Genomic DNA, 14941 nt, shown 5'->3' on the forward strand with positions numbered 1-14941 from the left:
CAAACTTTTGAGTAGGAGATGGATTAATTACTTACGACTTTTGAATCATATTTTTTTCTCGAGTAAATAAGAAACTATTGCTAGTTAATTATCATACAGTCTATGTATATACATACCGTCTAGTATGCCCGCAAATTAAAAATGCGAGTGCAAGATACTCAAAATTCTTTTGATTAAATCATCTCATGAAGACGCATGATATAGTAATAAAGGGAGGGAAGCATATGCATGGGAAAAAAAGAAGAAAGAGAAAAATGAAAAAAGGGAGGGGAGGCGTACGTACCCGCGCATGTAGGTGCGTACCTATGTCGAGGTGGGACCTCGTAGTATTTAGTTTGTTTTACGATCAATTTAATCTAACGGTTTATAATATTAGACCTACGGATTTAAGCGAAATAAAATAATAGATACTTTGATTTTTTTTGTTAGAATTTAATATTTGCCCTAATTTATTATAGCACCACGTGGCAGCTTAAGAGCATTTTAAGAAATTTTAAATGACTAATTAGAATGTTAATTGCGCAATATATATGTATGGGACATATGGTAATATTTGTTCCAACTTCGTCCATGTTTATATACATGTAGAGAGAAATTAATTTTGTGGCTAGCAAGCCATTAGATGTCTAATTAATAACAATTAATTTTGACACCTATTTACAATTGTTCAGAGTAACTCTTATATATTCATCTTACGACTTTGATGATCCGTTGTTCACCAATTTATTGATCACCATGGCTCGCATGAAAAAAAATATGTAGTACTTAAGGTTTAGGATAGCTGAAATTGATGAATTATATAATTTATGTGATAGCTATTTGAGGGTATAAACGAATGAATTGACTTCTAAAAAGTTAGAATGTTGTTTAAAGAAGACACCATTTAGAAACTTGGAAAACGTGCAAACAAAAATCCAAAATATGAAATCGGGAAAAAAAAGAGAGGGCCTTAAACTCCCTTTATCACCTTTGTCGTAGTAAGAGTTCTATTGATATTCGTCAATATTGCGCTCATATTTATAACATAATGATTCCTTTCACCTTTACGAACAAATAGTACAAAATCAAAATACGACATAACACAAATACATTATAATTGTTATGTAACAACTCTCGTTTTCAACTTAAACAGAGCTAATTAGTGTTGAGAAAAACACAACCCATGGTGCTTAATTATTCTCTCACTGCATCACACCTTTAATTTTTTTCATGTTATTAACAAAATTAATCATCTCCATATATGATTTAATATGTGGCAAAGCGGTAGTACTATAGCGGTTGTGATCACCTTAGATGTCTCAGACACTATGCTTCGTCACACGTGCGAAAGGCAAAGGTGCAGACGTGCATTGTGCAGTGGGCAAAAAGAGAATTTTGGACGCTTTATTTATTAGCAAACAATAGATCCGATGATTATAATAATAGGTCCACCAGTTCTAGCGTAAGTGTAAATTAGTTAATATAGATTTTAAATTGTTAATTTAATGGGTACACAATATAATGGTGACAGTGCATTACTTGAGAATAATAGACCAGTGTAATAAAAAGTAGATCCGATGATTTATATAATGGAGCCATCAGTTTAAGTGCACGTATAAATTAGTTAATATAGATATTGTTTATTTTATAGGACACGATGTAATTGTGTAAAATTTATTTTAAAATAGTGCATTATTTGAAAATAATAGTACAGAGTAAAAAGTACACCGGCTTAAGTTATATGATGGTAGATTCTTTGTTTGTAAAATTATCATTATTTTAAAAATATATACATTATATATATAAATGGAAAAAAGAAGAAAAAAGGAAAAAAAGGGGGGAGGGTACGGTATATACTCCACCTGCCAATGCACGGGAGGAGAGGATAGGTGGGACACATGGTATTTAGTTTGTTTTAAGATCAATTTTATCTAACGGTGTATAATATTGGACCCACCAATTTAAGTGAAAATCAAGGGATATATGCTATTTTTTTCTTAGAATTTATAGGATTTTCTCTATTTTATTAGAGCGCCACGTGGCGGTTTGAGAGCGTTTGTAGAAAGTTTTATGGAGTTTTAGTATATAATAGATGATCGCGGCGCTTTTAAGTTAACTCGTTCGCTACCGCGATTGCGGCGTGATTATCCCCTCGATCGAATTGAACAATCCAAGTAAAAGGTGATCCAACACATTGGATCACCACCGCTTTTAACTTACCTGATCGACTCCAACACGTGACCGGACAAGAGATTGGGAACAACGTACGAACCGCTTTTCTTCTCTTCCTCGCCGATATCGAGTAGGAGAAAATTCACCCGGTACAGAGATCGACGATAATGATCCATCGAGATAAGCCCTGCGCACTAATCAGATCGATCCAGTTGATCATTCATATCGAAGTGGTTATCACCTAGCCGTATCTAATTATCTGTCTCTAATCTTGTTACCCCCACCACTGTCTCGTTGGTACGTGAACAAGCAGCGGGCCATCACACATCAAGCCGAAAAGACCCGGCACCGCGCGCTGGCTAGCTCTACACACTGGTACGACGTAGCGCAGGCGCGCGCAGCCCGGGGCGCCCGCGCGCAACGGGACAAACGCGGCGCGCCACCTCGACGAGCCTTTCGGGCGAAGCCCCCCGTACACTTGGCGCCGCGACCGCGACCGCGACCGCGTGCGCCGCGCTCTCCTCGGCCATTGGCCTACCTGTTCCAATTGCGCGCGTCTCCGTCTCTCTCCGGCGCACCCACCTTTCCGCCACCCATTGGCGCATGCACGCACGCCATCATCCGGTTCTTCGTACGAACGAGTGAACGACTACTGCATGTACACCTTAGCAGCAGTGGTACCAATTTCCTGCACGAGGTGGCGATCGATCGAAAGAGGCCAAAGAGGGAGAGAAATAAACGAAAAAGAAATCCGGAGGTGTTGTACAGCAGCCAACGATTAGCAGTAGGCCAACAAGGAACCGGTACGGGAGAAGGAGAGAAGAATATCTCGCACTCGTGCTCGTCACCGGCGCCACGTGTCAAGTGGCGATCCCGAGGCGGCCGGATAACCATCGGGGGCAGGGGCACAGCTTTTGGCGCGGGCGGATTCGTGACACTTGGCGGGAAACAAAAGCAGCTTTGCTCGGTGTCACGGTGCGTGGGGCCCCGGCGGTTTTCTTTACCCGCAATCGCAAAGACCACATGTTCGCATCTCCCCCGGACCGGACGTGGACACGTCACTCCTCGCACCGGTATAAAAGGGGCCGACCGGGCCGGGAGCCGGGAGAGGGATGAATGGTCGAACACAGCTAGCTAGCTGGGCTAGGATCGCCATGGATCGGGGTGACCACCACCACCTCCAGCAGCAGCACCAGTTCTTGATGCCACCGCCTGCGCCGGTGGTGCCGCCGCAGCTGTGCATGCCGGCGATGATGGCGGACGAGCAGTACATGGACCTGGGCGGTGGCGGGGCGGCGGCGGCGCCGGGGAGGGGCGGGGCCGGGGAGAGGAAGCGGCGGTTCACGGAGGAGCAGATACGGTCGCTGGAGTCCATGTTCCACGCGCACCACGCCAAGCTGGAGCCCCGCGAGAAGGCGGAGCTGGCGCGCGAGCTGGGCCTGCAGCCGCGGCAGGTGGCCATCTGGTTCCAGAACAAGCGCGCGCGGTGGCGCTCCAAGCAGCTCGAGCACGACTACGCCGCACTCCGCTCCAAGTACGACGCCCTCCACTCCCGCGTCGAGTCCCTCAAGCAAGAGAAGCTCGCTCTCACCGTCCAGGTAATTAACGATGAATTAAGCAAGCTAGCTTAGCTACTAATCGTAGGAACATGCAGATCATGTGTTCCATAATTAATTCAAACGCTAACTTGATTGCTCTTTGCATGTAATATGCAGTTGCACGAGCTAAGAGAGAGGCTGAGGGAACGGGAGGAGAGGAGCGGCAACGGTGGTGCCGCCACGACGGCAGCAAGCAGCAGCAGCTGCAACGGATCAGGCAGCGAGGAGGTCGACGACGACGACGACAAGAGGAACGCCGCCGCGGGGTGCCTGGACCTCGAGCCGCCGGAGAGCTGCGTGCTCGGCGGCGCGACGTGCGCCACGCCGGCGGACGTGTCGGTGGAGTCGGATCAGTGCGACGACCAGCTTGACTACGATGAGGGCTTGTTCCCGGAGTCCTTCTGCGCCACGCCGGAGCTGTGGGAGCCATGGCCGCTCGTCGAGTGGAATGCGGTGGCTTGAAAGACAGAGAGTAGTATATTACCCTAGGTTAATTTGTGTGTACATGTAGCTTAAAGTACGTGGATCACGTCTCCTCGACTGATCTGCCGTCTCCCTTGGACAGAGAGGGAAAAGAGGGCCGTGGCAATGACGTGTGGGGCCGGTTTGTAGATTGGGGTTGCAAGAGGAATCTCGTTGGAGTAGTGGTGGTGGAAACCTTGGAAGCAATTAAGCCAATGGACTTTGTGTTTTGGATGGTGCTAAAATGGAGAAAACTAGATCGAGCTCATTGGAAGAGTTGCATAGGAATTCAAGCATCTTTTGTGGTCACTTCGAATTCGGATTTAGTAGTAATCTATTCGAAAGATGTTCAATTGACGATATTATTAAACTAGTTTTATATCTACACATAAGTACACATGCATATACTAAGATGATATTCACTCCGTTCCAAAATATAAGGCACAACCACATTTAACCCAAAGACCAAGAAACAATTATTATCATCTCATAGTTTGTATCACCCTAATAAATATAATGCATGCATCCAATAGAATAAGAGATCTTGAGGATGGAAGATTTAAAAAAGTAATAATTTAATGGAGAAGAGGTCCTAATTAATTGTATGCATGCATGCATGCCTTATATTATGGAACGTCCAGAAAATGTAGTTGTGTCTTATATTATGGAAATGAGGGAGTAGCATGTAAGAAGTCAACATAATAAGGATTTTGTAGGATTCTCCAAGCTAACTTTGATCATTTCTTAGTTTATTTAGGTATATATACTCCATAGTTTCAGTGTGATTGGTAGACCCCAAACACGGATTTTGATGAAAGTTGTAAGGAAAATTATAGATAACCTTAGGCTGCGTTCGTTTGGAGAACATAGGGAAATTGTTTGTTTCGTTTTCCGCGCACACGCTTCCCAAACTATTAAACGGTGCGTTTTTTGCAAAAATTTTCTATATGAAAGTTGCTTTAAAAAATCATATTAATACATTTTTGAAGTTTAAAATAGTTAATACTCAATTAATCATGCGCTAATGGCTCACCTCGTTTTGCGTATCTTTCCAATCTTCTCAATTCCCTCTCCCTCAAACACAGCCTTAGTCTCTTTTGCTCCTTATTTAACTCTAATTCACTAAGTCTCCTCACACCTCCATGTCCCGATCTAGTGACCTCTTGATTTAGCGATGCTCCTTTTGACTCTGTCATATATTGTCCAGGCCTCATCGGTTTAATTTATTTGTAAAATTTTTATAGACATATTCTTAGTGACTGAAAACCCAATGCTGAAAAAGAAAATATGTTGAAAATATTTTAAAATAAACTCAAAATTAAGTTTTTAAATTTAAAATTTTGGCATTGGCTTATTCTTTTTAGGGCAACCCATGGTTCTTCATAACTGAAGTGTTGAATCGTTTGAAATGAGCAACTGAAAGAAATCTTTCTTAGGTTTGAGGTGGCTCGACGAGGAACACTACTGAGAGTCTGAGATATGCATGGCCAAGAATTTTTTACTGCTCACTGTCAATGGGTCGCAAGCACATCAAATTCACATTTGATCGATCGCTCTCTTGAACGTATATAAGATTTCCAGGTTGAGTAATCATGGTATTTACCTTTTGCAAGCATGTTAATTTAAAACAATGAAGTTTTAGATTTTGTACTCTAGTGTGTTGCATTCAAGCGGGCTAATTTTCTCGCCTTAAAGTCCCTTTTGTAATTTAGATTAATTGTTGGTTATGTTCTTGTGTGCATCTCTTGATACGGAGGTGCTATTTGCTATTGAGCCTTTTGTTATCTAAGAAAATATGCAGTTAGTGGAGAATGCATGATAGTTCTTAGTCATATTAGTAGGGTTCACAAAACCATGGGGATTGGATTTTGATCCCTAACAACATGTCTACAACCGGTAATTTTCATCCAATTTTGATCAAATTTCTATTCGATTTACAATTTCAAATTTGAATTTCTGAAAAACCATTCAAATCTCCCTCAAAATATCATTTTGAGCCACCTCAAAATCACAAAATTTCATGAAAATCGATCAGCTTGAGTTGGTAGTGTAAACCCTCTATATATTAGACCTATATATTTTTTTAAGGGTATCCATACAATACACCAAATGATAGAGATTCATCTTATCCTAATATTGTTATACCAGTTGAATAGATTTGGATGAATAGTATTTTCCCTTTTTTAAAAAATAACTAGAAAAATACCCGTGCGTTGCAACGGGTGAATGCTATTTAATCTTATTATTGTTATATGATTTAGTTATGGTAAAATTTACTGTGGGATATCGCTTGGGATTTTTTTTTAGAAAATCATGAGCTACAGCTAGGAGTCAGACTTTCATCTCAAGTTAGCATGCGGAGTTTTCTAAAAAGAGATTTCTTATACAACTCATTTTCTATTTCCAAAAGCAAATGAGCTTGAAATCCAACTCAAACACGGATATGTATTTCCAAAAACGAACAATCTTAAAAACTGACTTAAACACGGACGACGTACCAAAATACCAGCAAAAACATCTTCAATTTTTATAATAGTATAGATATAGATATAGATATGGAAATTTTTAATTAATTTTGGAATTTGTAGCCTTTTATTCATCTAAGATTGACGCGGAGAGTTCCAAGATGTTCACCGTCAATCTTAGATAGGCATTGACTCAGGACAAGGCATATATAGGATCACAAGTCGTAATTCGATATATCTCACAGTTTTTCAGTGCTACTTACTTACTCCGTTTCACAATATAAGTCATTCTAGCATTTACCATATTTATATTGATGCTAATGAATCTAAACATATATATCTATCTAGATTCATTAGCATCAATATGAATATGGGAAATGCTAGAATGACTTATATTGTGAAACGGAGGGAGTAGCATGCAGCCATTATTCTCACTCACATGAGTGAATGAATACATATATAGAAACGCTTGTGGAGAACCAAACACATTTTACAACTATTATGCATTCCCACTCAGACAATAGAAATTATTATATCCAAACATGTAGTTTAAAACACATTTTAAAATTCTTGTGGAGTACCAAACACATAATTCTCACTTAGATAAATGGAAATGATTTATATCCTCGGCTTTGCCATTCGGCACACATGCAGTAGTTTTTTTATTGAATAAAAGGATGTATAATGATGGAACAAATAAAAAAAGAACAGTATAATTTTAGTACAACTTTGGTTCTCATTTCTGGTATGCAAAGTCAGAGACTGCTTACTATTTAAAAAAGATGGTATCTATTTATAGTGCTCCCTAGCTAAAACTTCGATGTTCTGATAGTAGGGCTAAAGCAACAATTTTTGTATGATAGCAAACCCAAAACGTTACATGGAAAATTTACTCCGCTAAAGTTTAGGCATTGCAAATATATTGATCTTTTACTAGCACGTTTTCAAAAAGGAAGATATGAATGGAGAGACTATCATATCAATAGTATTAAGCAATGAATGATTCTCAAACCCGGACCGACTAATAATATACATCAACTTATGGTGATAGCCGATAAGACTCGAGGACTTTCTCTTACCATTATAATTCTAACACCAATCAAATATCTTCTCATTTCTACCCTGCCAAAATTTAACAAACTGACCCAGAGTTCTCAGCGAATGAAAAACAAATCCTCCCTGGGTTTGCATTCAGTCCACGGTTGATAATACAGCGCGTGATCTGTCCGGAACGCTTGCGATGAGACGACACTACACGTCAAGGAAAAGAGGACGCCGTTGTTCTACACCCAGTAGTCGGCAGGTCGTTGTCGTCTCGTTGCTATACTATCAACAGGAGATGAATACGTGCCAGGGCTTTTCGCTTTGGAGCCTAGCAAACATTCGACTGCTTGGCAATGTCGACTTTTTTGTCCCCCTTTGCCGCTTTGCGAATTGGCCGCTACTGTGCAGGCACAATGCATGAAAAATAAAAGAGTGAGAAATCCCAAAGGGATGGATACATCCATCGATCGATCGATCGATAGCTAGCAGCAGCAGTATGAGTACTTCTGGACCTGCCTGCCTGCACGTCACGGATCAGGAATTCAGGAGAGTGAGGCAGCGAGGAGAAAGTTCTCGAGCCGTGGCCCGGTGGCTCGAATGTGTGGCCGAAACGGGTCCTCCAGTCCTCCCGTACTGTGTCATGATTGAAACGTAAAACGATTTTTGCCGGACAGATATTCCTGAGAATTCTAAAATGGAGTTTATCTCGTGGACGCGTAGGATAGCACAAGTATTTTTGGCAGTAGTGGTTTGTTTATTTTTGGATAAAGGAACTTGCCTTTTCTTTAAATTGGTAAATACGGGCTTGTGCAGATCATATGGCTGGATGTATGCTTATTTATGAAGAAACCTGACTAGCTCTGAATTGGACAAGTCCTGCTGGTTTATGTTGGAAATTAATTTGATATTGGGACTAGTCAGGGCCTATATGTTGGTGCTTAATTGGTTTGTTTTATTCTTTTTCCCTGTCTGGATTGCTGTTCTCCATTCACGCATTCAACATGCGTGACCAATGATGGGTCAGAGACTCAGAGAATTGATGATCACTTATGGTTAGTTAACTGTTTGGTGCGATACAGATTAGTTTCTTTAAATGCGTAGGTTAGTAGGAGAATTGAAAGGATCATTATTAGAAATGATCATTATAGTCAAAGCAACAGGCAAGGTCATTGTTATACTCCAGTTTTCTAAATAATCATTGGTGGGCATTGCTTATTTGCTTTGGTATTGGACCTGTTAGAGAAGAATCTCAATACATATGACGTCTAAACCACTGCTTCTACGACTACGTGGAAAAACTAAGGTATCCAATCAAATCGTTAGTTATCAGAGAGATCTTCAGACAAACCATGACGAACTGGTTATCCCCAATCAAAAGCTCTTTGGAATTTAAAATTATTCCACTTGTATATCTGTACACCGTTTCGGAAATATTATACGGCAATGTACGTGAAAGAGAGGTTGCACACATTTGTTTAGCACTGTTTTGATCGACAGAGAACGACTAGTTCAGAATTTTTTGTACACCAATTCGAGCTTGACAATTGACAAACCAACAGACCGATTTTTTATGCTATTGGGGGGGCAACTTTATCCTTTGATCTCTGATCTCCGATTTCACCCAAAAAAGTGCTTTTTACACCTGATGGCGACCTGCTCAAAAGAAGGAGATCAAAAGGAGTCCAACACGGCTAAAGCTGCGACTTTGGGAGCTGATTAAAACCCCAATTTAAAACCAACGGTGTCTTGGAGCTCCAGCTTCAGGCCGTGTGAAATCTTCTAGAAACACCGGAAAGGCGCAACGAAAAGCTGGGCCTCCCAATCTCTCAAAAAAACAGAGAAAGAGCTGGGCGACCTTCCGTTGGGTTAACCGCCCAAACACCACTTTGCAAGGATAATGTGGCTAACGATTCGATCATTGCACTGCTTTATGGTCCATGTCTGTATCTGATCACACAGTGCGTAACTGGACTCATGGATCATCGTTTTTTTCCCCATTGACCCGAGCCGGTTGCATATGCCGCGTGTAACATACCGTTTGCTTTCGCAATCGCACTCATACTTCTTTGCATTGTCCCCGGCCGTCTTAGCGACCTTCAGCTTAATGCCACTGAAAGCTTTGCTATGGCAAACTTGCGTTCGCGCGAAGTAAAGAATCTTGTATATCCAGCTTGCACAGTGCCTGGTCCTTGCCTGTGGCAAAAAGCTTCAGCAATCACCATCAAATTACAATCGATCAGCAGTGTGCCGCTTTAGCGGAGAGAGAGTTGCAGATAGCAGCTACCCTGGCTAGGGGCGCGAAGCGTGCACATGCATGAGCTGGCCCTGCAACTGCAGTACGTGACAGGGACCAAACGAAAGAGCTTTGGTAATTGGTACTCTAGCTCCATCCACACCGATCGGGTATACCGGTGTGCGTGGCGTGGCGAGACGATGCGCTAGCTGCCGCGACGAGACGGGACAGCGCGTAGCGCGAGTACGAGGAGGAGCGCGACGTCGTGTGGCGCCGTCTCTTCCATCCTCCCATCTGGCCATCTTATCGATCGCCGGCAATGCGGCGGTGGCCACCTAGCTAAAGATCGGCGCGATCGATCGATCCCGTTGTTGTTAATGTGATAAGGTGTCCGCGCGTGGCCGAAAAGACGAGGTTGGTTGGTAAGTGTCAATTCTCTGCCAGCGTAGGCGCGAGGATACTGAGGACCGGGCAAAGCCTTTGCTTTCTCTTGAGGTGGGGGTGGTGTGTGTAAACTTTGTAGGAGCAAGTCATTATCTAGTACCGGTCGATTGACCAGAGCATATTGTATATAGCAATTGGGAAGGAACTAAAGATGAGCAGTCTGCAGTTACAAGTAAGCATGAAATCATTGACATCACGTACTAAGCCCTCCCGGCTGGCTTACTTGTCGCCAACGTAAGCTAAAGAGATGTACAGAACCTTTCAATCTCTCACTGAGCGGGACTCGAGTGAATACTCACGGATCTCAAATCCTGTAAGGGAGTCAGAGTGAACTTATTCCTCTAATTAACTCGGCTAGGGTGAGTGGTCCGTGTGTGGGCTGTTACAGATGAGCCTTTCTCTAGCCCAGTATTGGCCGTTCGAGGAGCGGCCGAGTGGGAGGCCCATCTCGCCACTACCCGTTGCTGGGCCTCGCGTGCCCCCGCTCGCCGACACGCATGTACGCCGGCACGGCGCAGCGCTCGGCTCGGTTTCCCCTCGAAATTCCGCCGGACCACCGGACGCACCCGGAGCGGTCACGGGTGTGGCTTTCTGCGTGGGGCATTGTGAACAGTATACGGAGAGCACAGTGAAACATGGCGCGTTGGTCTACGCACGGCATCACGCCGCTTCCGTCAACCAGTCGAGGTACAGTACCACGGACGCCAGCGGCTGGCCACAAGAGTACGATACTACAGTAGCATTGACCGAGAGGGAGAGTACGGCGAGTACAATTGAATGGATCAGATTGCAGATCGGATCCAGGGGGCCCAGCGCAGCGCTAGCTAGCACCACTAGCGCAGTAGCGCCTCCATGTATACGAGTGGTGTGATGCAGAGCAGGTCGCTGCAGTCTGCACCACCGTCAGTCTCGGGGCAAGTGGCGATTCAAACTTGAGAGTATCGAAAAGATTAGGCATGTGACTGTTTGCTTCCTCTTCTCGCAACGGCTCAAAACCGCTCGTCGGATGAGGTCATGAGATTACTGTTAACTAATCCACCCAAAACGTAGGTTAAGGCTGTGTCAGTTTCTTAATTCTTCTGCTTAGCTCCTCCTGTACTACTATACCATTTGCCCCCAACCATACTTGTGCATAGTACTAGTACAGATCACTCGGTACTAGGAGTACTAGTACTAGATCAAGTACACATGATCGGTAAGCACATGAACCGGGCCCCACTAGCCAGGGACACAAATTGTGCGAGTACAACGCCAACCGCTTCAGTGTCAGTCACTCACAACCCAGTGATGAGGAGCAGCTCATGTGAGCACGCAATGCCCTGATCCCGTGGTCCACGTTCTCCGACGCACGAGGCATCGCACCACGGGCTCTCGCTGACATCGGTACAGGTTGCCCGGGCCCCACATGTCATATTGCTAGTACTCCTTTTTGCTCCAAAAGCGAGAGGAGGATAACTACGCCGTGTACTCCACAGCTCACCCCCCACAGCCTTGTCTGTGTCACTGACATGCGGGCCAGATTTGTTATGGTCCCACATGTCACGCTAAAGTAGAGTTGCCGATGCGCTCCACGTTGGTTTCCTTAAACCGCACGCCAAAAACCAAACCCACCATACCGAGTTGAGGACAAAAAGGTCCAATAGAAGAAAAAAAGGAAAAAAGAAAGAGGAGTAAACTGAAACCCCCCGACCCCGAGACGCCCACCCCAGCAGCGGCGCGAGCTGATTATGCTTCCGGGAGGCGAGGACGGCGGCAAGCACCGCGGCGCCACCGCCGACGAGGAGGCCGCCGCGACCGCGGCCTCGCTGAACGACCTATGCGCCACCGCCGGGGATGCGGGGGGGCTCCCCGCGCTGGCGCCGTTCCCGAGGGCGGCGGTTTGGGCGGTCGCGGCGCTGCTCGCGGTGGGGCTCGGCCTCGGCGCGCTCGTCCTCGCCGTCGTGCACAGCGCCGCACTGCTCGTGGTGGCCGTGCTCCTCTCCGCGGCCGTCGTCGCGTTCCTCCTGTGGAATGCCGCGGCTTCCGCGTCGGGGCGCGCCCTGCGGCGGTTCGTGGACGGGCTGCCCGCGTCCAGCCTCCGCTCCGCCACCGACGACCAGCTCGTCAAGATCACCGGTGTATGTTTGCCCATTTGCAAAAGCATTATCTTTCTTTTGCCATGAATGTGCTGCTATTGATCCAATAAGTCTATTTTATTCCGTCTTTAAGTCTCTGAATTCTGAATTGCTGAATTGATAAGGAGCATTTTGGTGGAGCCACTAGATGCATGGAGAATAATGCATTTGGTGCCGTAATTCTACATCATATAGTGCTTTCATGTAACTTGTGGAATTGTGGACCGGATACACTTGCATTGTTTCATAGTGGGGTTTGTTTGCACCTTGAGTGTTCTTCGTTTTTTGGTGGTCACGTAGTTCAGTGTAAATAGGATGCGCCAAATTATGGATTCCATAATCGTGCAATGGGGAGCAAGCACAGCAATGTCCAGATTTGTATGCAGTAGGTTCACTGGCCATATCGAACCAGTCAAGGGCAGTTTCTTTGTTTCCTTTCTCAACTTTGTACTGGTAGTACATTGAATGTATCTTCTAGTCTGAAGGGGAAATTTTGTGCCTTTTACCTTAGGGAGTGTATGCTGTGATGCATTGATTTGTGTTTTTTTCCACATTTTCCTATTACAGTACATTTATTGTTTTTCATTATGTTCTACTCTTGTTACAAAAAATATTCTTTTTAGTTGTGTTCAGTTTTCAGCATGTTATTCTTGCATTGTTTAAAAAAAATCAGATAATGTGTTATTCTTGCATGTGTGGTGATGCCCCTTGTTTTATGCAGCTTGTTGCGTGCGGTGATATTTCACTGATTTCTTCATACGAGAAAGTAGAGAATTGTGTATATACATCTACATTATTGCGAAAATGTGGAAGATGGGGTTCTGAAGTAGCTAATCCTAAGAACCGCTGTTCCAAGTGGAAATTGACACACGCTGAGGTAAGGATGCTTTGTTGCTATCTCAAGGGCTTCTAGTGTATGTGTGGTGGAGTCTACAGAACACATGGGTATTTTCATTTATCTTGCACCTTATGTCATTAAAATTTTGTTTTTTTAATTATTGTTTCACCTTTTTGTTTATCATGACTCAAGCTAGCCCAATTCAATCCAACTGTAATACTAGTGTGTTTGTTTTTTATGATGATTACAAAAGCATTACTATTTCATAAACTAGCTTGCATTATTATTGTACACAATTAGTAATAACCTATTGTTTCAGTTCCAGTTCCACTTGTGCAATATTGGTGATAAATTGGAAATTCATAATACCGTTTCTCAGTTGTATGTAAAGTTCGAGAGATCTTGACTGCATAGTACAATGGAACAAAAAAAACAATACATTTCATAAGTAGATCAACGAGTAGACATTACCCATTTTTCACAATTTTAAAACTGTTGCTCATCTGCGTTATGTCTGAGTTGTTTATTTAGTAGTCTTTTAATTTCTCTAATGTCATTGTATCTGTTGCTGTAAAATTGAGTTCATTATAAAGGCAGTAAGATGCCATAGATAGTGTGATGTTTGTCTTATTCAAATATTTTGTGGAGTTGGGCAGAGGTTTGCTGCTGATTTCTACATAACGGATGCAAAATCAGGTAAAAGAGCCTTGGTGAAAGCTGGGCACGACTCGAGAGTAGTTCCCTTGATCGATGAAAATCTTCTGGTTACGACAAGCGGGAACACTGAGTTATCTTCAACCTTGAGGTGTTGGCTGGATGAAAGAAATATTCCTTCTGAAGAATGTCAGCTTATCCGTCTCGAAGAAGGGTAATCAAATTGCTCGATAATAGATATACATTTTGCCAGCATCTTTGCATATTGCATCTTTGGAAACTTAAAATGTGAATGCAAAACCTGTAGGTATATCGCTGAAGGTATGCGATTGAGCGTGATCGGAATTTTAAGCAAGAAAGATGGCGATCTCATGATACTTCCACCACCTGAACCTATTTCTACAGGTTGTGTGTTTCTGTCGTTTCTCCTTCCAACTTATTTTGATGGTATTGTTCTGAGATTAGTTGATAGAAGCTATTTTATGCACAATTCTGGTGTTTCGTGAACTGATGTCAGAACTCATGAGATGTAAGTGTAACAGCTAACAATGCTAGTGCAATGCCCTTGCCCCTTGGGATCTTCTATGGGACCACAACATCATTAGAATGTAAATTCTTACTTGATTGAAATTGCTAATGCCTTGCCCGATCTGGAAGTGTATTGGGTATCTTCTCAATTCTCATTTCATTTGGCCCCTTCATTTATCATTGCTGTACATTGGTAGTTCTGCCGATAGTGTACTACTCTTATCTTCAGTTTTACTAGTCCTACTAGTGGAGAGTATATGAGATGCCTCGGTGGTACGTTCATAGTTTGGTTCCTTGCAGATACTTGCGTAGTGCCCTGTGAGTTATGCCGATCACAGAACTGTTATTTTTCTGTAAGAGCCTGACAGGTCCTTTTGTTTTGCCAACAATACAGAAAGTTAGTACGTAAT

General features: G+C 43.5%; 2 protein-coding genes across 2 annotated transcripts; both read left to right on the forward strand.

Annotated features, from left to right (window-relative positions):
* The first annotated feature begins 3256 nt into the window (after positions 1 to 3256).
* LOC4336542 (homeobox-leucine zipper protein HOX22) lies at positions 3257 to 4596 on the forward strand. The gene is made up of 2 exons (NM_001402404.1): positions 3257 to 3749; positions 3867 to 4596. Exons 1-2 carry the CDS (start codon positions 3264 to 3266, stop codon positions 4209 to 4211), a joined length of 831 nt encoding a protein of 276 aa, NP_001389333.1. The 5' UTR covers positions 3257 to 3263; the 3' UTR covers positions 4212 to 4596.
* Positions 4597 to 12058: 7462 nt separating this feature from the next.
* LOC4336543 (uncharacterized membrane protein At1g16860) lies at positions 12059 to 14680 on the forward strand. The gene is made up of 4 exons (XM_015778906.3): positions 12059 to 12514; positions 13233 to 13388; positions 14006 to 14217; positions 14311 to 14680. The coding sequence occupies exons 1-4, from the start codon at positions 12125 to 12127 to the stop codon at positions 14507 to 14509; spliced, it is 957 nt and encodes a 318-aa protein (XP_015634392.1). The 5' UTR covers positions 12059 to 12124; the 3' UTR covers positions 14510 to 14680.
* Positions 14681 to 14941: the final 261 nt, after the last annotated feature.

Source organism: Oryza sativa, chromosome 4 (assembly GCF_034140825.1).
Source record: "Oryza sativa Japonica Group chromosome 4, ASM3414082v1".
Classification (NCBI taxonomy): domain Eukaryota; kingdom Viridiplantae; phylum Streptophyta; class Magnoliopsida; order Poales; family Poaceae; genus Oryza; species Oryza sativa.

Coding starts and splice junctions, on each gene's coding strand:
- LOC4336542 (NM_001402404.1), top strand. CDS start 3,264: ATGAATGGTCGAACACAGCTAGCTAGCTGGGCTAGGATCGCCATGGAT. Junction 3,750..3,866: donor AGCTCGCTCTCACCGTCCAG/GTAATTAACGAT, acceptor TGTAATATGCAG/TTGCACGAGCTAAGAGAGAG.
- LOC4336543 (XM_015778906.3), top strand. CDS start 12,125: ATGCTTCCGGGAGGCGAGGACGGCGGCAAGCACCGCGGCGCCACCGCC. Junction 12,515..13,232: donor AGCTCGTCAAGATCACCGGT/GTATGTTTGCCC, acceptor TGTTTTATGCAG/CTTGTTGCGTGCGGTGATAT. Junction 13,389..14,005: donor GGAAATTGACACACGCTGAG/GTAAGGATGCTT, acceptor GGAGTTGGGCAG/AGGTTTGCTGCTGATTTCTA.